The sequence below is a fragment of the Canis lupus genome, chromosome 1, assembly GCF_003254725.2.
Source record: "Canis lupus dingo isolate Sandy chromosome 1, ASM325472v2, whole genome shotgun sequence".
Lineage (NCBI taxonomy): Eukaryota > Metazoa > Chordata > Mammalia > Carnivora > Canidae > Canis > Canis lupus.
The window spans coordinates 88,090,111-88,109,942 of record NC_064243.1 but is presented as its reverse complement, the minus strand read 5'-3'; the positions used below and the strand labels follow the sequence as shown (position 1 = coordinate 88,109,942).

General features: G+C 54.5%; 1 protein-coding gene across 8 annotated transcripts in view; it reads right to left on the bottom strand.

Moving 5' to 3' along the window:
* Window positions 1-1,260: 1,260 nt before the first annotated feature.
* APBA1 (amyloid beta precursor protein binding family A member 1) overlaps window positions 1,261-19,832 on the bottom strand; it is a 197,490-nt gene continuing 178,918 nt past the window's right edge. For all 8 annotated transcript variants that reach the window (XM_049092181.1, XM_049092160.1, XM_049092163.1 and 5 more), the window contains 5 exons: window positions 17,122-17,301; window positions 14,906-15,118; window positions 8,025-8,144; window positions 5,872-6,012; window positions 1,261-5,061 (listed from right to left, as the gene is read on the bottom strand). In XM_049092181.1, coding sequence (XP_048948138.1) covers window positions 4,990-5,061; window positions 5,872-6,012; window positions 8,025-8,144; window positions 14,906-15,118; window positions 17,122-17,301 — 726 coding nt within the window. In that variant the 3' untranslated portion in view covers window positions 1,261-4,989. The remainder of the gene's footprint in view (window positions 5,062-5,871; window positions 6,013-8,024; window positions 8,145-14,905; window positions 15,119-17,121; window positions 17,302-19,832) is intronic.

The window sequence follows — 19,832 nt, the reverse complement described above, 5'->3', positions numbered from 1 at the left end:
GTTGTTTTTCAGGGTCTCAAACTCTGGAGGAAATACATCCCGCCTGCCACATCTTTTCCTCTCTAGGGCACCTGTCTGCATTTGGAACTGTGGCTCCACTAGTGTTTCATCAGGCCCAGCCTTATTCTCCACCTGGAGTCCTGCTTTTCTCTGTATGACAACGGGCAGGGAGTAACTCCAAGAAGGTGGCAAGAGGATCCTACGCAACGAGGTGTGCTGGTTCCTGGCAGGTGTCTTCTGCAGGGCCCCAGAGGGCTGGCGATGCCGTGGCAGCACCAGGACAGAGGGATGTATCAGTGGGGGCATTCAGGTGATGGCTGGCAAACAGCCCTCCACAGTGCAACAGAGACAGCCAGTCCCTACACCCTTTGCTGAGCAGCTGTTGGTGCTTGGAAGTCAAACATCTGTACAAACTCCGTGCTCGCAGAAAATGATTTGTACTGGTCCAATGGCTTCACTTTTCCCCTGTCTGGAGTTGCCTTCGTGGGGAAAGGGGACAGGGCACACATGTGGGCAGGCTGCAGGTCAGCATCTCCAGGGCTGCCAAGTCTTAGGTTCACTTGGGGCCGAGGCATTCCACAATCCCATTCCCCTTCATGCCATCAAAAAAGAAGAAGTTGTGAGGAGGGTCCCTTTGAGACAGGGCCTTAAAAGGCGACAGGGGCCAGTACTCCCGTGCCCTGCGTGAGCCGTGCTCGTCCCGAAAGGCTTTGGAGCCTTAGCTGACCCTCACACAGTCCCCGCGAGACGGATGGCAAGCTCGGAGGGGCTCAGTAAGCAGGAGCTCGCCGTGTAAGGGGGAGTTAGAGGACTAGAATGGAGCTGTGTGTGTGGCAGGGTGGGTGCGTGGATTTCTCTAATTCTGCAGTTGCAGGGGCGCTCAAGCAGAGAGGGGATGGCCTGGGGTGCCACCTGGGGGGGCACACACCACCCACAGCACACCCCCGGGGGGTTGCTGAGAGGTGCACGCCCGCCCGCCCACCGCTCCCACCTGGTGCTGGTGACAACAGGGGACCGCTGGGACCTTCCTCCTCGTGTGCTGCAGTATCAGCGGTCACAGGGGACCCAGCCGGTGGGGGTCACGGGACGCACCCCTTCAGAAGACGCCTGGGCTCCAGGCAGCAAGCAGGCCCTAGAGAAGGACCAGGAGGTGGCTTGCGCATGGTTAGGAGTGGGGGGGACAGGTGAGGGACACAATCTTTCCCCTACCCACGGTCCCTCCCGTCCCTTCCCTGAAACGACAGGACACCTGGCCGGGGCCAAGAGGTGATGTTTTTGTTTATTGTGCAGCAACTCTTACAGACATTAGCGTTCAATTAAAGGAAGAAAACAGACCGAATACATCACAACCCCCAAAACAGTACAGCGGGGGGGAGGGGGGGGGGACGGGCCGGGGACTCGCAGAGGAGCTACATTCAGTGGGTGTGTGGCGCCAACATTCCAGGCTCACGTGTATATATATTTTATTTATATAATTTATATTTATATAGAGAGATCATTGAGTTTTGTGTATACAAAGAACGATATTGTTACAAATACAATACTCTACTTGTCCCAAGCTTTACAATAAGCTCTATTTCACCCTCTTTACAGAACAATAGTACAAGTTCATACTCTAGGGACTGTGCTGAATATGTACAAGAAATTTCCTTCCCACGTGGTCCTCACGCACTGCCTTGATGGAGGGGGTCGGGGGAGGGTGCCAGGAGTCAGGTCGTGTGCTCCAGTTGGCCCGAACCAGGGAAGGAGCAAATGGACACGAAACTCAAAACCAGCAAGCGGCCTTGGACGTGGGAGAGTAAACATATCTAAAAGGAGGTGGCCCTTGGTTGTAAACATTGGTAACAGCCACACCACTGGGCCGCGGGACCCGAGAAGGGCTCGTGGGTGGGTTTTCAGGGTGCGGATGGTGGGGGGTGTTGAGTGCGAACGGGGGGCGGGGGCCTTGGGGGCGGCAGGGGCGATGGGGGAGGTAGTAGGTTACTCTGGGACTCTCCGAGGCCGGTGTTGGTGGGCAATGTCCAGACGCAGGCCTGCGCGCAGAGGCTCGGAGGCCGGGGTCCCGTGGGGGGCGGGGGGGCGGGTGCTCCAAGCCCCGTGGGGACAGCTCAGGGGAGGGAGCGGACTCCAGGTCTTGGTCTCTGGGGGGCGGGCCTCCTCCTCTCGTGAACCCAAGGCTGATGGTGGCTCCCTGAAATGCTCCCAGGTGAGAAGGCAGAGACAGGATGCGCTCTGGAGCATCCCGGCTGGACCAGGACGGGTAGGCGCACCTGAGAATCTGTCCCCAAAGCTGAGTCACCAGCATGTCCCAGCCAAGCAGCAAGAGTGGCTTTTTGCCTGGGCCCCGTTTGGGAAGGCTGCTCTGTACATGGTCTTCCCCGTTATCGGGGGTATTCAGATATTTACATATATAACTATATATATCGGGGTGTCAGAGGGAAGGAGGCCACCACGTCCCACGGGATTTTCCAAAACGGAGTTACTGACACTTAAGATCCTGCCTCCTTGGTTCACCAAAGGGGGGGGTCACTCCCTCCATCAGATGGGAGCAGGGCAACGAACAGACTCCACAGCCAGGCAAACCTGTAGGAGCTCCGGGCACACGCGCTGTCTGGGTGTGCGCAGCCGCGTTCATTCACAGAAGGTGCGCGGTGGGTAAACCACCTCACTGTGACGCTAAAGGATGCTGGTCTTCGGGGGTGGGGGGAGCTTACACACTGGCTTTTCCGGGACTTGTCAAACGTTCCAAAGTTTTTGTGCCACCTGTGCTCTCTCTCCCGTCCTTTGGGTGAAGATGCTTCATTGCAACGACGTTGGGGGGCGGGGGGCTGCACAGGGACGTGCCAGCGGAGCTCCCGTCTGCTGGACCGTCGTGGACAGGCCTCCGTCCAGGCGCTGGGCAGGCGGCGTGAGCGGCCCCCCGACAGCAGACAGGCCTGCGCCCCCCTCCCATGATTTTCCAAGGCTCCTGATGCCGAAAATACACCAATAATGCTTTGTTCCCACTCTTTTACCCGTTCTTTTTGGCAGAGGAAGGACCGGGGCCTGACTCTTTAGTTCTTTATATTGTCAGACACCCTGTGGTTTGGTAACTGAGATCCAGAGGCCGTGATTCTGGCTGCTGCGGGGGGCTGGCCGTGGGGCTGAGCATCCTTGAAAAGAAAGTCCAGGGGTCCCGGACTGTCCACGCCCCCGCCGCCCCCGAGAGGACATTCGTTCGGGGAGCAGCAACCCCCGTCCCTTAGGGCTTGTTTGGAACATGCGGCTCTCCTGACTCAGCGGCAAACAGGAGGCACAGGGATCCCAGGGAGGTGGCCGCACGCACGGCGCTCGGGCGCGGCCTCCGCTTCCTGTCTTCCTACGCTCCCTTTCCTTCTCCCCGGAGTCCCTCCATTCCACACCTACAGACACACTAGCCAACATGTGCTCGCCGAATGCCTATTTCCACAGACACACAACATAAATATCCCCGGTGCAGAGAGCAGGGACTATATTAATATCACAAAATATATTAGTTTCTCTTGCCCCGTCTCTGCTGAGGTCATGAAACGAAACAAAACAAACCAAACCAACCCGTCCCCGCCCACACGAAAACAAAATGCTCTTTGGACCCAGGAGAAGTGAAAAGTGGCTCAGAATAATATCACGAAAACACCTGTGCTGAACCAAGACACAACCTGCGACATGAGGCACCTGATGGAAACACGTAAGGCGCCACCCAAGCCAGAGCTCGCCCAGACCCGCGAGGCAGCAAGATGACGTCTCCAGGACGCACTCGGGGATTCTTAGGCATAGTGTGAGGTCATTCCTGCCGGCTTAGTTTCGTGGCTTACTCTTCTGGCCTCTCAGATGTCACATCCTGCCTCAGTGACCCTGAGCAGAGAAGAAAGCTGGGCCTGCCTGGGGCCGGGAAGCCCTGACAGCACCTGCACCCTCTTCCTCAAAGGGGACCAGTCCGGCCTTCCCAGACTCCCAGCACGTATGCGGAGTGGGGGGCACGAGGGGAGGCCCCCTGTGCTCCCTGAGCCGCGGCTGCGGTGGTGCCCGCGGAGCCAGGCCTCAGCCCCCGAGGGGGGCATCTCTCTCGGGACGGGGCAGCCCCTGCAGGCCTCACCTGCCGGGGGAGGGCCTCACGGAGAGGCCATGTGGGGTTTCCAGGGGCTCTGTGTGCCTCACCGGTGGTGGGAGGAGGCGAGGGTGAGCTACACGCACAGGAGAGACCGTGTACGTACGTGTGCGGCGGGCAGGGAGGGAGGGAGGACCTGCCCCTGTTTATCTGATGGTGGGTAACCTGGGGGCGGCGGCCCGGGGAGGCCGCCCCGGGAGGCGCTGAGCTCTCTGCCGCTGAGACGCTGCCCGGGCCCAGGCAGCTCCCCTTCGACCCATGGGGGAGAAGGCTCACGTTAAAAAACACAATCGTGTCGAAACTAAAACTAGCTATAGAAGAGGCAAAAGGTTGGCTCAGAAATTCTGGGCGGAGATGTGTGGCGCCCCAAGTCGGTGGGCAGGGTAACCCTTAAAGACGCAGCGGGTGTCACCTGCGGAGACACCACCTTCCCACACGGTGACCGAAGGAGCAGCGCCAGGACCAGGGTCGGCACCACTGAGGCAGCTCTGTCCCTGCCCCAAGGGGTGCTTCCTAAGAGGCCGGCTCCTCTTGGGAAGGGGGGGCTCCCTGGGAGCAGTGACGGCCCCCCTGGGGACCCCCGAGGGCCCTTCAGGATGGTCCTGGGCTGGGCAGATACCTAGTGGGGGTGGCTGCTGCCTATCCTCAGGGCACTGCGTAGGAAACTTCCCTGGCATTACAGAAAAAAAAAAAAAAAGCAAACTGGAGAGAGAAAGAGCAAAGAGGTCTGTGGATTCTCTTTCTGTGTCGAACCGGTGCTGGGCGTGAGAGGGAAATGTCTCAGTGGGCACACAGATGCAGCACGAGAAACACACCACGAGTGAGGACAGTCCTCCATGCAAGCCGCCAGGCGGGTCGCGGCCTCAGATGTAAACGGGCTGCTCCTGGGCCGTCAGCAGTCTGTACATGGCAGCCGGCATCGTCTTCATGTGGATCTGAGGGCAGGAGGGCACGTCAGTGGGCCTGGGGCTGGGGTGGGGGCCGTGTGGGCGCTGAGCCCATGGCCCTGGGGGGGCACCGCTTCTAACCAACAGGGGGAGGCCCCCGGTTTGAAGACTTTCCCCACCGGCCACCACCAGGGACCTGACCCCGGTGGCCCCCAGGGACAGAGGAATCCACGGCTTCCTAAAATGTTTGGGGCGGCACAAGGTTTGCAGTGAAAACCAGAGGAGGCTGTTTTCCCAGTCGATGCAATATTCTTGCTCTCACCGGGGCGGGGTGTTTATTTATTTATTTATTTATTTATTTATTTATTTATTTATTTATTTTTTATTTTTTAGGGAGCAAACCCTTTCAAACCTAAGGAGAATGACAGTGGGTTGTGACTGCTCCTGCCTCCTCCGCCCCCTGCAGCTCAGCGGCCCAGGCAGCGGCCCTGGACCAGCCGTCCCGACCGCAGGAGCCCCTGCTGTCCGGGGAGCTGCCCCTGGAGGCCCCTCTGTCGGTTCGATTCCATCTCAGACTGCGGCCTCCTCAGCACGTTAACTGGGAAAACGAGACGGAACTCTGGGCAGCCCCGGAGGGAAGCCGCGCCAAAGAACCCGAGTCCCAAGGAGAAGGAGAGCAAATGATGCCGAAGACACCCGCTCCTGTTTCCCGGAGCTGCCCTCGGACGCGGCTCCCACTGGGGTAAGCCTGGCGGTCCAGTGTTTGGGACCAGACGGGACGCTCCCTGGAAGGCCTGTGCGGGGCTGCCCGAGCACGAGGTGGGGACCCCCCCACCCCAGCCCCGGCCCCGCTCCTACCTCCCCCACGGCATTGGAGAGGATGTGGACGATCTTCTCGTGTGGGGTGGCCACCACGCTCTGCCCGTTGATTTCAATGATCCGATGTCCCACGCGGACGCCGCCTCTCTCGGCTATCCCCCCTCGCATGAGGCTGCAGATCTGTCAAAGCCAGAGGTCACGTCACCCCTCACGGCAGCAGCACACGGTGGGGAGAGGGGCGGGGACGGACCTGTCCTTTCTGGACGCCCCCTCCCCGCCTTCTCATCTCTAAGAAGCTGCCGTGGTGACTCTGGGGACTTGAATCTCTTGGTTTCTTTTCACAACAAATGGGGCTTCGTGGGCCCACAGGGCCTCGCGCCCATCCTGTGCACTTTGCACGGGGTGCTGAGCTCATCCCCGGGTGTCATGGCACAGAGTTCTGACAGCTGTCACCCCGGCTGGGGCTCGGGAGAAAGAGCTGTTTGGGCCTGTCACCAGGCCGCCAGCAGTTTCAGACTCGCAGAATATTATTTCCCACATTCATCCGAGACTCAAACAGCCAACTCCATCGCCTTCGAAGCCTGCCTGCTTTTCCGGGTCACAGTGACACGGGCCAAAGTGGGGCCAGCTGGCCGGGACGCACTCCTTCCTACTTTCTCCATCCAGCAGCCCGTGTTCAAACTCACTCCTCACAGAAAGGACACTGTGGCTGGTGTCCGCTGTGGGACAGCCGGGCACTGTGCACGCGGAGGCTGTGGGCCGCTGGAAATGATCTCCCCAGGGGTGGAGGGCTCTGGGCTCAGCCTTGTAGGGCCTAGCCACCCCTTCCCCCCAAATATATTTTGAACTTACAAAGTTGACTTTTCCCTCCAGATCATGCACCTTTTCAGCCTGTGTTAGACAAGACCTGAGCGTCCTGTGACCATGCGCTGCCTGTTGTCAGAGTGTGTGGACTCTGCGGCCCTTTGGGTGCCCTGGGGTCACACTCCTCGGGTGCTTCCCACACTTCAGACAAAGCTGAGGGACCCGCTGCTGTTATACAACATCCCTTTGTTCACATCCGAACAACTTCTAAAATTATTTGAATATGAACAAAGTGAATAAGGAAAATCAGCAGATAAAAACAGACATGTGCCCCAAACTGTAAGGAGGAAGGCTGGCTCCCGTCCTAGGAGGCGGCCGAGGCCACTGAGATACAAGGGAACAGATGAAGGGGCTGCATGTTTCCACTCCAGCTGGGAGCCTCCAGGATGCCTCTATACCTTGAAACATACGTGAGATAACATTTGAACAACCTACAACTCTTAACGGACACTGATGGGGTAAAAAAATAGGGTTCTTCAGTCCAGAAAGATGAAGGAGACAGAGGGAAGGCACATGCAAAATCAAAAAGTCAAGGTCACAGACCTGAGACCCGGACTGTCATCAAAGCCCAGACTCACTGTGGTGGGTCCAGAACAAGGCAAACCAGGACAAAGAGGGAGTGGTCCTGAATATGGAATTTCTGTTTGGGACGAAGAAAAGGTTCTGGAAAGAAGAGCTAGTGGTGATGATGGTTCGCCAGTCTGTGAAGGTACTCAATGCCACCGAACTGCATGCCTAAGAATGGTTTAGATGGTAAGTTTAATGCTGTGCGTGTTTTACCACAATGAAGAAAAAGAGGAAATATGGTTTCAAGGCAGATATCCAAGGGATGAAAATTCTCTGTATCTCTAAAGTGCTATTTCAGGTTAAAAAGGCAAGGTAGAGACTCTTTGTGCATCAAAGCCCTGGGGCCGGGGCTGCCGCCTGGGCCGTGCCCTGGAATCATAGGGGAGCCCCCCACCCCTGTCCTCAGAGCTGCACAGCCCAGGGGGCAGACAGGTGGAGACAGGATGGCAGCCTGCCCAGCCTGGGGCCAGAGGGGGACAAAGCCCTACCAGGAGCACATCCCAGACTACCTCAAGGTGGCAGCTGGGAGGGCCATGTGCACTGTCACCGAGACTCCGGGCCCAGGCTGCCTGAAGCACCTTCTCCTCTGGGGGACAGGCACGGAATTCTCCGCCCGGAGGGCATGTGTCCATGGGGGAAGCAGAGCCGGCCTTCACCACTCACCCCTCCCCTCGCTGGCGTCTTTCGGGGGCCTGCCTGGCTCTAACAAAGTTTAAGAACACACACGGGACTTCTAGAAGAACGGGTGGAGCCGTACTTACGATTCCATTCTGGACGCTGAAACCCAGCTGGTAGCGAAGGTCCGGTCTCCGGATCAGCACGGTGGTCACTGGAGGACACCTCACGATGTTCAGCTTCACCCGGGGCTGGTTCTTCAGGCCCTGAAACGGGAATGGAGCACGGTAGACACGGCCAGCAGCGGGGGGCAGCAGACATCAAAGCACAGAGGAGGAGCCCCCAGGAGTCTGCTGTGGGTGCGGGGGGCTCGCGAAGCAGCCGATGCGGCCCGAGCAGGGACGGTCCACTGCTGACTCTACCTCCCAGGCTCCAGGGAGGTCGTTCACCCCTCACACCTGTGGCTGGTGTGTGCTGAGAGCGGGTCAGCACTGGTCAGCCAGTGGGGGAGCTGCGGCATGATGACCAGCCGGCCACCTCCATGTCGCGCCCCACCGTCACCGTCCGTCAGAACCCATCCTGGAGATGAAACCAGCCGAACCACCTGTCACTGAGCACCGACCCTTGCCCCCCACAGGAGCCGCCTCCCTCAAATCTCCTTGGCAAACTGCGATGGTAACTATGCCCATTTTACAAAAGGCAAAACTGAGGCTCAGAGATACTAAGCAACTCACCCCTGTGTTCACCGGCAGTGGGGTCCAACCCCACATCTGTTCTGTTTCCAAATCCAACACCTGTTTCCAAATCCAATCCAATTCGCCTGCACCACCATCCCCCAGACAGACGACGGGAGGGTGTGTGTCATTCTTGATGACGAGGGTTTGCTCAACCAAGAAGCCAGGGTGAGGATCAGAAGGATGAATCTGTGCCACGGAATCTGGGACTCCGGCCTGGCACCGGGGCCCTGGTTTCGGCTGACTTTCCCGCCCGCCGGGAGTCCAGGCCTCCTGCCCTCTGACTTCCCCACTGCCTTGGACGGACGCACGGCACTGTCCTCTCCATGTGCGAGCTCTGGCGGGGCCTGGTTTAACTTCCCACCTGTGGCACCTCTGCCCCTCTCCTGGGTGCTCGGAGCTGCTCTGGGTTCCGCACGACTGAGCCTCTGGGGGCCGCAGTTTGGCTGACGAGGACTTGGTGGGCACGCACCTGCTGGCAGCCTCGCCCGCCGCCCTCTCTGGTCTCTGCAACGTCTCCAGGAAACTTCTCTGGTTCATGAGTGACGATGTCACAGCGGAGCAGCTCTCCCCAGGCAGAGTCCACTGTCTGCACCCACCGTGCGGCCACGGGGCTCGGTGCAGGGACCCTGCTGCTCACAGGGCCTGCGCTCAAGCTGCGTGTCTGCCTCGGCAGTAGGGGGTCCTCGACGCTCTGCCCCAGCCTCCGTCCACCGCAGGCTCCTTGGGGCCCCAACAAGCGGAGGGTGACACCCTGGGGTCCCTTCCAGTTCTAGTTTTGACTTTACTACTTCCTATGCTTTTCCCGTCCTTAGCGTATTTGCCGACAATACCACCTCTTCACTTTTATGCTTAAAATTCACCCCTTTCTACAATGAAAAACAGGCTTCTTTTGGGGGGTGGCACTCAGATATTAATGCACACACGTCTGACCCCTGAACAATGCAGGGGTCAGGGCGCCAACCCCCGGGTGTAGTAGAAAATTCACATATCTAGATGTATCTGGTAACAGCCCACTGCGATCGGAAGCCTCACTGATAGCATTAACGGTTAGCATAGATTTTGTGTATGGATTCTATACTGGGTTCTTACAGGAAAGTCAGCAAGAGGGAACAAAAGGTTGCTAGGAAAATCACAGGGAAGAGAAGAAATGTGTATGGTTCTGTGCTTTCTTCAAAAACACCTGTGAAAGGGCCCCTGGGCAGCTCAGTGGTTGAGCATCTGCCTTGGGCTCAGGGCTTGATCCCAGGGTCCTGAAATCGAGTCCTGCGTGGGGCTCCCCACAGGGAGCCTGCTTCTCCCTCTGCCTGTATCTCTGCCTCTCTCTCTGTCTCTCTCTCTGTGTCGCTCATGAATAAATAAAATCTCTCTTTTTTTTTTAAGATAAGAAAACCCCACCTGTGATAAATGAGCCCATGCTACTCATATTTCTTTCTCCCTTGAGGGGCTCCTCCTTCTCAGGCACTGGATTCGTGAGTACTGGCCACTCACAATGTGCCAAGGTGTGTGTCAGGTGCTGGGGAGGGGGCTGCAGGCACACACGGGGCAACCCCAACCTCCATCCCTCCATGGTCACCCGGAGGCAAACAAGAGGGAAGTATGCCCAAGAAACAAGCAAGCCTCAGACAGAGCCACCAGCGAATGTTTACACCTATTAACCACTGGGGTCAGGTAGGTACATTTGTGAGTTATGGGGAAGCCTTCAGAGCACCCTGAAAAGCCAGAGAACGACTCTGTTTTCTCAACTACCTAAAAAAAGTTCACATGGCTCTGGCGGGTTCCTTTTTGAGTGCATGTGTGTGTGTGTGTGTGTGTGTGTGTGTATTGATTTAAGAGGCCTGATTTGTCCCTCAGTGAAGGAATGTCTGGATTGGGGAAATGTGCTGCAGGATGAGGCTTAAAGACATGGCCATTTGGAAGAGCCCGACCGTGCACTTGCTCTGCCCTTCCTCATCAGCGCTTCGAGCTGGGTCCCATTATGCTGGATTTCTGAGCTGCCATTTTATAGGAGATGACAATTAAGTAAGCGGTCATTCTGTCCCCAGGACAGCAGCAGAATGGTGTAGCAAATTAAGAAATACAGAGGGAGGGGAGGGGAGGGAAGCCGGGAGAAGCCAGAATGGTCTCTATAGTAACAGGGAAGCCAGACCGTGATGATCCTGTGGAAGGAAGGGGAAGCAGTGCTCTAGTTTAGAAAAGAAAAAAGAAATCAGAAGGGCAGGACCATGGAGGCAATGAGCAGGCCAACTGCTCACATGCTTTGCCTACCAGTACTTGTGCCTGAGGAATTATGACAAGAGAAATAAGCTCTAGGAAAGAAAGCAATTAAAATGATTCAGTACCTGTAACTATTCTAGAAATGTATTCTATTTACACAGTTTACGCCCTCATTTTTCAAGGCGCATTGGAAGATTGGTGACATCATCACCTGGGAGCTTGTGGACAAAGACTCCCACAGAGGACCTGTGGCATCTGCAGGTCAATGGCCCCAGGAGGTGTTTGTTTTTTCTTTTCTTCTTCTTCTTCTTCTTTTTTTTTTTTAAAGACAGAATGAGAGCATGAGCGGGGAGGAACAGAGGGAGACTCCCCATGAGCAGGGAGCCAGATGTGGGGCTTGATCCCAGGACCCCAGGATTATGACCTGAGCCAAAGGCAAACGCTTCACCGACTGAGCCACCCAGGCACCCATCCCCAGGTATTTCAAATCAAAGTTTTTGAAGCAGCGATTTATCAGGATGAGAGGTGTTTGCTAAATTCATTGCAAGGGGCACCGGCACAGCGCTGAAATATGTGATGCTACCCAGAAGCCCCGAGGATGCCCAGCACATTCCCTGGCACTGGCCCAGAGGTGGGGCGGTGTGAATATCTGCTGAGGGTGGGGCGGGGGGCAGGAGGCAAAAGAGAGGTATGTTGTCCAGGGAATTTTAAAACGATATTACAACCCACTGAGAGTCTTCACCTGGTGCTGGCAATTCTGGCTGAAATCTGTGGTCAAATTCTCCCAGCCAGGGAGGGCCAGTCACATGGCTCCCAGGGCACCTCGGACGCTGGGCTGTGTCCTAGCGGGGGCTGCCGGCTCCGTCCTCTGCTGAGGGCGGCCACGGAGGCCGTTGTTCTTGCTCTCCATCTTCAGCAGTCATATCTCTTTCATCACCACATGGCCTTTTAATTCTCTGATTCCACATAGACTCCATTTAGAGACATCAAAGATCAGTTTCTGGCACAAACAAATTTGTTTCTCCTTAAGAAATTGCTTAGATGGTGCTCTGCTCACAGAGCAAGCTGTGTGTCCACCCTGATGCATGGTCCAACAGAGAGAAGATGAGTCCCCGAGTGGCCCTGGGCCTGGCACTGCCAATGTGCTCTCAGCCTCCCACATCTGGTCCGCCTCCTTGGACCTGGATGCGCTTGTCTTCTGGAGAAACCCAAGCAGGTCATCTGCACCCCTGGGGTCTCTGATGGCTCATCTGTAAACCAGGGGCCCATGAGGGATGGGGCTGACTGTTGTGAGAGGGGAGGGAGGTGACTGAGGTGGCCTACAGCTGCCTAGCAGGTGCATGTTGAGCATGGGCATGAGGCCTCTGGAAGCCTTTTTGGGCTCCTCTTCTCCAAACCTTTCTGGCCCGAGATCTGCTCCCTACATGACCTCACTGACCTCCTGCTCTCGGCTCTCTGGATGGATCTCTCTCCCCCACCTTTGAACTTCCATGCTCCCAAGGTCACCTTTCTCAGCCTCAGCACTTGGGATGGTTCTCTGCTGTGGGGCTGGGCTGCTCCCTGCAGGATGTCTGGCAGCCTCCTCCCATGAGATGCTGGAGCACCCCTCCTCTCTGGCTGTCTCCACCTAAACCATCTCCAGACGTTGCCAAGCATCTCCTGGGGAAGGGGGTGCGAGATCCCTCGGCTGAGCAGCATGGCCTCAGGGGCTGACCACATACCTGAGTGGCATCAGGGTGGCCGAGTGACCTGGCTCCGCTGACAGCTGTGTGACCTTGAACCATCACATCACCTTTCAGTGCCTCAGTTTCATTACTTGTACAGCAGACACAACAATAGTACCTCCCCTCAAAAGGCTTCCAGGAGCAAACATGCACATTCTCAGAATGGTGCCAGGGGTACGGCACTCAGCAGCTGTGAGCTGCCCTTCTAAGCGTCCCGTCTCCCCAGAGGGATCAGGCTCCTCCTGAGTGCAGACTGTATGTAACGTGTGTCTGGTCCCCACAGCCCCTCAGGGATTCTTTCGCACACACAGCATTTCATAAGTGACCTGCTCACTAGAATGAATGGGCATCTGGGAACCCTGGCCAATGTGAGCACATGGCCAAATGAGGATGGGATGGTCCTGTGTCCCCAGTCTCAGCCCCCAACCCCCGGCCTCTCAGCATTATCACCAGATCAGCCTTCCCTGGCTGGGCTCCGAGCTGTCTCTGGCGCCTGCAAAGCCAGTGCACTGCCCATCAGTTCGGAAGATGAGTCCCTGTGTGGTCCTGGGCCTGGCACAGAAGGCCACCTTCCTCTGTTTTATCTGTTCACCTATGTCTTACTTCTCTTTCCAAGCCCACCTTAAAAATCAGGTAAAATTCTCCTCCATGCTTGTAGCACTTCACCTCTATGTTGCCTCTGAGGGTTCACTGAACCCTTTTATCTTATTTTTTAAAAAAATTTTATTTATTTGAGAGAGAGAGACTGAGTGAGCATGAGCAGGGGGAGGGGCAGAGGGAGAAGCAGACTCCCCACTGAGCAGGGAGCCCAATGCGGGGCTCGATCCCAGGACCTTGGGATCATGACCTGAGCTGATGGCAGATGCTTCACCCACTGAGCCACCCAGGCCCCAACATGGAACCCCTTTAATTATGAATCATCTTCCTGACATTCTGGCTTCACCATAGTTCAGCTCAGCCTAACAGAGGCCCAACACATGCCTGAATGAATATGAATGTTCAAAGTGGATACTTCAATCTTTTTTTTTAAGTAACCTCTATACCTGATGTGGGGTTTCAACTCACAACCCCAAGATCAGGAGTCACAACTGACTCTCCCAACTGAGCCTCTAGGTTCTTTAATCTTTAATGTCTATTAAGAAAGGGTAGAAATTATTTCAGTGTAAGATGTAACAAGAAGAAATTAAGTGAAGCCAAAGAGGACTGTTTTTTCTCTGGGTAAGATAATCTTTTGAGGAATCAGAATGTATCTGTTTCATTAAAAACGAAGAGGCACCCAGCCCTGCATCCTCCACACTCACTTTGACTACCCCCCACCCCTTGAACTGCTCAGCCACGGATGTCAGCTTTTGTGACTTTCCTGTGTTTGGGATAACTATTATATGAATCCATTCATTCCCTGTGCTCCCTACACACACACACCACACACACACACACACACACACACACACACACACACACAGCTACGTTCTAGCTCATAGGCCTCCAGGAAACCCCAGGGGATGAAAGTGAGTCATGGAACCTGTTTTCCTGTGGGGTCATGGTGCGTGGCACGGAGCTGGGGTCGACAGATCCTATGGTGAAGGAGCAATGCTCCTACTGGCCATGCAGTCAGCAAGTCCCAATGTGCTCGACAAACTACACATGGGTGCTTTGTTTCTAAGAAGAAAATCTAATTTCTTCCTCACAGATATTCACATTTTAGTTTCACGTGAGGAGCTATTCTCAGCCTTACACGAGAATGTCCGTTCAGGTGGAACGAGAATTAATTATGCTCAGGTGTGAGAGGAAGCATGCAGCCTGTACCAGAAGATTCCCCCTTTCGCACGGCACCCGGCACGTGTGGACTGCATTACGCACGTTCTGGGGAGGACGTGCTCCCTTGGATCACAGCCACGGATGCTGCCAAGGAAACCGTGCTCTCAGACTGGAAGCATTTCCACTATTTGTGTAACAGGAGTGGCCAAGCACCTCGAGTACATCTAGCTGACTGTAGGTGACTGTCTGGGTTACTGAGCGGCAGGAAATTTGATTGAGGCAGAGTCTAGGCTTAGGAAGAGTGCTGCGATTGATTAGTGATGCCTACAAAAGGCGCAGTATAGAGAGTGGTGGTATGTGCGCCAAATATACTACTGTCTGTGATCTAGAGATGATATCCGGGAGGAGTCTGTCTTAGTAACTTGGGGGTTCAGAGCCTGAGTGCAAGCCCATGCCTTTTGTATCCATGTCCTCCTCAGCCCGACACCTGGTGCATGTTCCTAATTTGAATGACTGAAAAGCAGTCACGTGTCAGTCACGGATTCATCCATCTAGGTCAACACCATTAGTCACCTTTTCCCACTTTGCAGGTACCTTAATGATGCTCTGGCAGGTGGACAGAGGCAAGCCCACCAGGCTGGTGCCGTTTATGGACATGATCTGGTCCCCGATATTCAGCTTCCCTGATTTCTCAGCAGGGCCCCCATGCATCATGTTGGCTATGATCACGGTTGGCAGGATGGAACCCCAGCCAGACTCCACGATCACCACGCCTAGGATCTCTCCTTTCTGCTTCTCTATAAATACCTGAAAGGAAAAGACAAAGCCAAAAACCCGAATCAGCATCCTCCCAGGGTACACAAATCGAAGCTTTCCCCCACGTCCTGTCCCACCTAAAGAAGAAAGGCATTGCCTTGATGGCTCTGACCCAGACCAGTGCTGTCTTCTCTCGATTCCATGGCATTTGGTAAGAAATGATGTAACAATAGGTTTCTTATAATTCTTGTTTCACATAAGCAGTCATGCCTTGGCTGTATGAACACAAAGGGCGCGGGGTGCCTTTTTGTATAGTCCCCGGGGAGCAGGGAGAGAGGCTGAGTGGGTGGGGACTTCGCGGGTGTGTTAAGGTTTCTGGAAATAGCTTTTGGATTCTATGCACAGGCTGCCCTACTGCACAGCGCTTCACAAATTCTCTCCAACATTTAAGATTCTGGAGTTAAAAATAAACAAATAGATGTTACAGAAACATTTCTTTGCAGGGAGTAAGCTGAAGAAAAATGAAAAAAAAAAAAGAAAAAAAGAAAAAAAGGATGTTAGGGTTAGTGCAACCAAAAAGGTTGGAAGTGCAAGTAGCAAGACCACGTTCTAGATGGGCTTACTTCTGTGTGGCTTCCTCGGCAGGGCAGAGAAGACAGGAGTCAGTTTTGGCTACTGGCAGCGTGGGAAGGTTTGCAGGGACACCACCAAGGGGCAGGACACCTTTTGAAAGCCTCTGACAAAGAGTGTGTATATGTATTTATTTATTCATATTCACCAATACACGTACACTCAAACACACACCGTGGTGGCGGCTGCTGGGGCCTGACACGGCCCCTCACAGGCTGGTGGCCCTTCTCTCACAGCCAGCCACTCCGCGGGGGAGCTGCCCAGTGGGAGACACTCCCATTATGGGTGGTGGAATTATGTTCCCCTTGAAATTCATACGTTGGAGGCCAAACTCCCAGGACCTCAGGATGGGACCTTGTTTGGATACAGAGTCTTTACAGAGGCAGTGAAAGTAAAGTGAGGTCATTATGGTGGGCCACCACTCAGGTGGCGGGTGTCCTCACAGGAAGGGGGGGGGTTTGGCTGCAGACACATGCACAGAGGGAAGCCCATGTGAAGACACAGGGAGAAGGCCGTTCTCTCCCAGCCAGGGTAAGGGCCTGGAATACACCCTTCCCCCCACAGCCCTCCGAAGGAACCGACCCCCCAGTCTGCAGGACTGTGCTAAGGCAGCCCGAGCACACTGCCCCTGCCCCGTGTAGGTGGTGTCCATGACTGCCTGGCATGGGTTCGAAGGCCTACCGACTCCTCTGCCCAACAGAGGACATTCGTGAGCCAAGAGATCACTTTCTCCTAAAGGTCCTTTTGTCTACTGGATAAAACCCAAGCCCCTCGGCTAGACTTCCAAGCCCCTGGTTCTGACCTGAGCCCTGTGTTGGCCTCTCTGCACCCTCTCCCGCATCCCCAGTGCTCCACTGTGCATGGCTCCCCAGACAGTTCCTGAGCTTTCTGACCTTCAACGCTTCTGTTACTTTGGCCCAGCCCTCTCGAATCCTTCCTGCTTTCTGAAGACTACCTGGACCCCCAGACCACCTTAGATGGCTGCGTTCTCCTCCAAAGTTCTGTCTGAAGCCACAGGGCCACCCCAGGAGCAGCGCAGCACCTGTCACCCGAGCCCTGACACCTGCTCCACTCTGTTCTAACAGCTGTCTCTGACTCGTGCTCATGCCTGGCACTGTCACTTAACTTTTCTGTGCCCTTTCCTAGATAGTGGGCTTGGAAAGGGCGGGCTTTAGGTCCTGTTCACCTCTGGAAGCCACCCCAAACTTAGCTCACGGCTGCTGGGAGCAGAGGATGTTCCATCCTGGGGACGGCCCTCCACAGTGGTGTTTAATGACAGGCCCTTAGGAGAGGGGAGCCAGAGATGAGCCTGAGACCTCACCCAAGTCCTGCCACCTCCCCCCGTTCCCTAGCTGTTCCACCTTCCTTCCATGGTGGGGCTCCCCCGGGGCCTCTGCTCGGCTAACTGAGCTTGAGGTACATACATCTTTGCAGTTCTCCGACTTAGAGAAGTGGATCAGGTCATCGTTGTACATGTCCTGGGTGTTGAGCAGGTCACTATATTCCTTTTGGCTGAGATCTTCAGGATTGATCCCGTTGGCCCTGAGGAATTCCTGGTAGGCCACGCTGAATGCCTGCCCAATGGACTGTGCGATCAGCTGGGCCTGGACAGGAGTCGAAGAGGGAAGACAGAGGTCAATTGGGCGGCCCCGCTGGTGTGCTGCCTGGGTCTCGGCAGGACTGGGAGCCCCAGGAGTTAGCTAGGCCAGTGGGTCTAATCCCTGCCAGAGGCTGCTCTCAGAATTACTAAGGACATGTTATATTATGACAATAAGCACAAGGCAGCACTGGCATTCAGCGGAGTCAGAGACGCCCGTACACATGAGCACCCAGAGCAAACCATCAGAGTCCAGGACTCAACTTCAATTTATATAAAACACGAAGGCATTCATTGCATGGCTCTACTTCACATGGAACATTTCTAGAGTATAGCTTCTGTGTCAAGTGAGAGAAAATAATGATTTGCTTTGTCCAGCACTTTACCAGAAGTAAGCTTCATGACTTTGGAAAATGATTACCATCAATGCTGTTCATGGTGTCTGGGTGGCCAGTAAATCACATCACCATCAACCTACACATTTGCTGCACAGAGAGGCATACTGCATGAGTGTGTGGTCTACATATCTATTTTCTTTTCCTTTAAAAAAGATTTTTATTTATTCATGAAAGACACACAGAGAGAGGCAGAGACACAGGCAGAGGGAGAAGCAGGCACCTTGTGGGTAGCCTGATGTGGGACTTGATCCCAGGACCCCAGGATCACGACCTGAGCCAAAGGCAGACGCTCAACCACTGAGCCACCCAGGTGTCCCTACTTATCTATTTTCTTACTGAGTCCTCAGTTCAAAATGTCAAATACAAGTGTTAATAATATTCAGGTAAATACTATGTTCTCACAACCAAACCTGTTCCTCGAGTCTGTATAAGCACCTGACAGCTCCACTATTCCTTCCAGAATGGCCGGGCCCAAGCATTTACATCCTGTAGTAAGTACAACTTTATTTTAGCTTTCTTTCCTTTTACTTCTCTTCTGTGTTACATTTATGGCCATACATTAGCTTGTGAACAATTTTTGAAAAGGGGAGACTATATAATCTCCGAATTTTATTTCAGAGCAGTAACGGAGCATCATGAAACATCTGTTGTATAAAGTGGGCTTTGGGGCTTCCTTGAGAACCCTGATTGGGTCCAGCCCCACATTTTCCAGGTGAGGAGACTGAGCCCCAGAGACATAAAGGTACCTGCTTGAGGTCACACAGCTCACAGCGAGGCACACTGGTGGTTCTGTGGTTCTTTCTCCAGCACTGGGCTTTGCTAGCCTCTCCCTGCACTAACTCATCCACACTATGGGCGTGGCCAACCAGCAGCCACCTGGTACTTCTCACATGCCTGTGCTGTATTAAACACTATCCGAGGATGGTCACAGAGATCCCGACATCAAGCCTATGGCTGATGCAAGCCAGACAGTGCCACTGGCCCTCTTCCTAGGCTCCTGAGGCCATGTTTCAGAATTTAGAAATTTTTAGGATTTTAGAAAGGTAAAAGATGCATATATCATATATTGTCTAAAAAAACAAAACAAAACATTAGAACCTGGGGAAGTGTCCTATAGACAAACTAATATTCCTGCAAAAAAATGTGTAAGATTCATGGTAAGCTGGACAGATTCTGTAAATTGTCTCAAGGCAGTTCTGGGCAGGTTTATCAGCCAACTGACCACAAAATCCCCTTTGCTTTTCAAAGTTTTTTCTTTTCTTTTTTTTTTTTTTATTTGAGAGAGAGAGAGAGAGAGAGAGAGCAAGCATGAGCCAGGAGGGGCAGAGGGACAGGGAGAGAGAGACTCTCAAGCAGACTTCATGCTGAGCATAGAGTCCAGTGTGGGGCTTGATCCCACAATCTTGAGATCATGATCTGAGCCAAAATCAAGAGTCGGCTACTTAGCCAATTGTGCCACTGGGGGCCCCTCCCAGAGCTCTTTAGACTTTGGAATTCTAGGTCTGTTTTATGGTCCCCATTGCACAGACAGGAACAGCAGGTGACAGTGAAGGTGTTCACTCCCTGGGAAGGGGGTGACTCCGGGCGCTGAATCCTGGCCGACTGATTCCAGAGCCCACCCCTGCACCATGTGGGATTGCCTCTCCGCAGGAAAACAATAAAAGCCTCCAGAGCCATGTTTTACACACACACACACACACACACACACACACGCACGCACAATGCTAACCTCCACGTCCCTTCCTTCCCTCGCCTTCACTGCGTTTGGCTGAAAGCAGCTAACAGACAGTGAAATCAGAACTTGCTGCATGGCCGTGCTTTACTTTTCCCACTTGGTGACTGGGGATGTCACCAGCCACCACGAAGACCCATCGCCCTGTGTCCTAAGACGCTGCAGGTGTGTGAGGGACATGGATGGAGACAGATGAGGAGCAGTGCGTGGGCTGGGATCACGGAGGAGACACATGCTGGCGTCACTGATGGACACGCGTGAGCAAAATTAGCCAGCAAGGGAGGCGCTGTCATGTCATGCAAGCTCAGTGGCCTCACAGCCTGTACATGGAAGCAGGATCCAGCTCCAGCTCCCCTGGCTCTGGAGCCAATGATCTTCTCTCGTTCTTTGCCTCAGAAGCATAGGGGT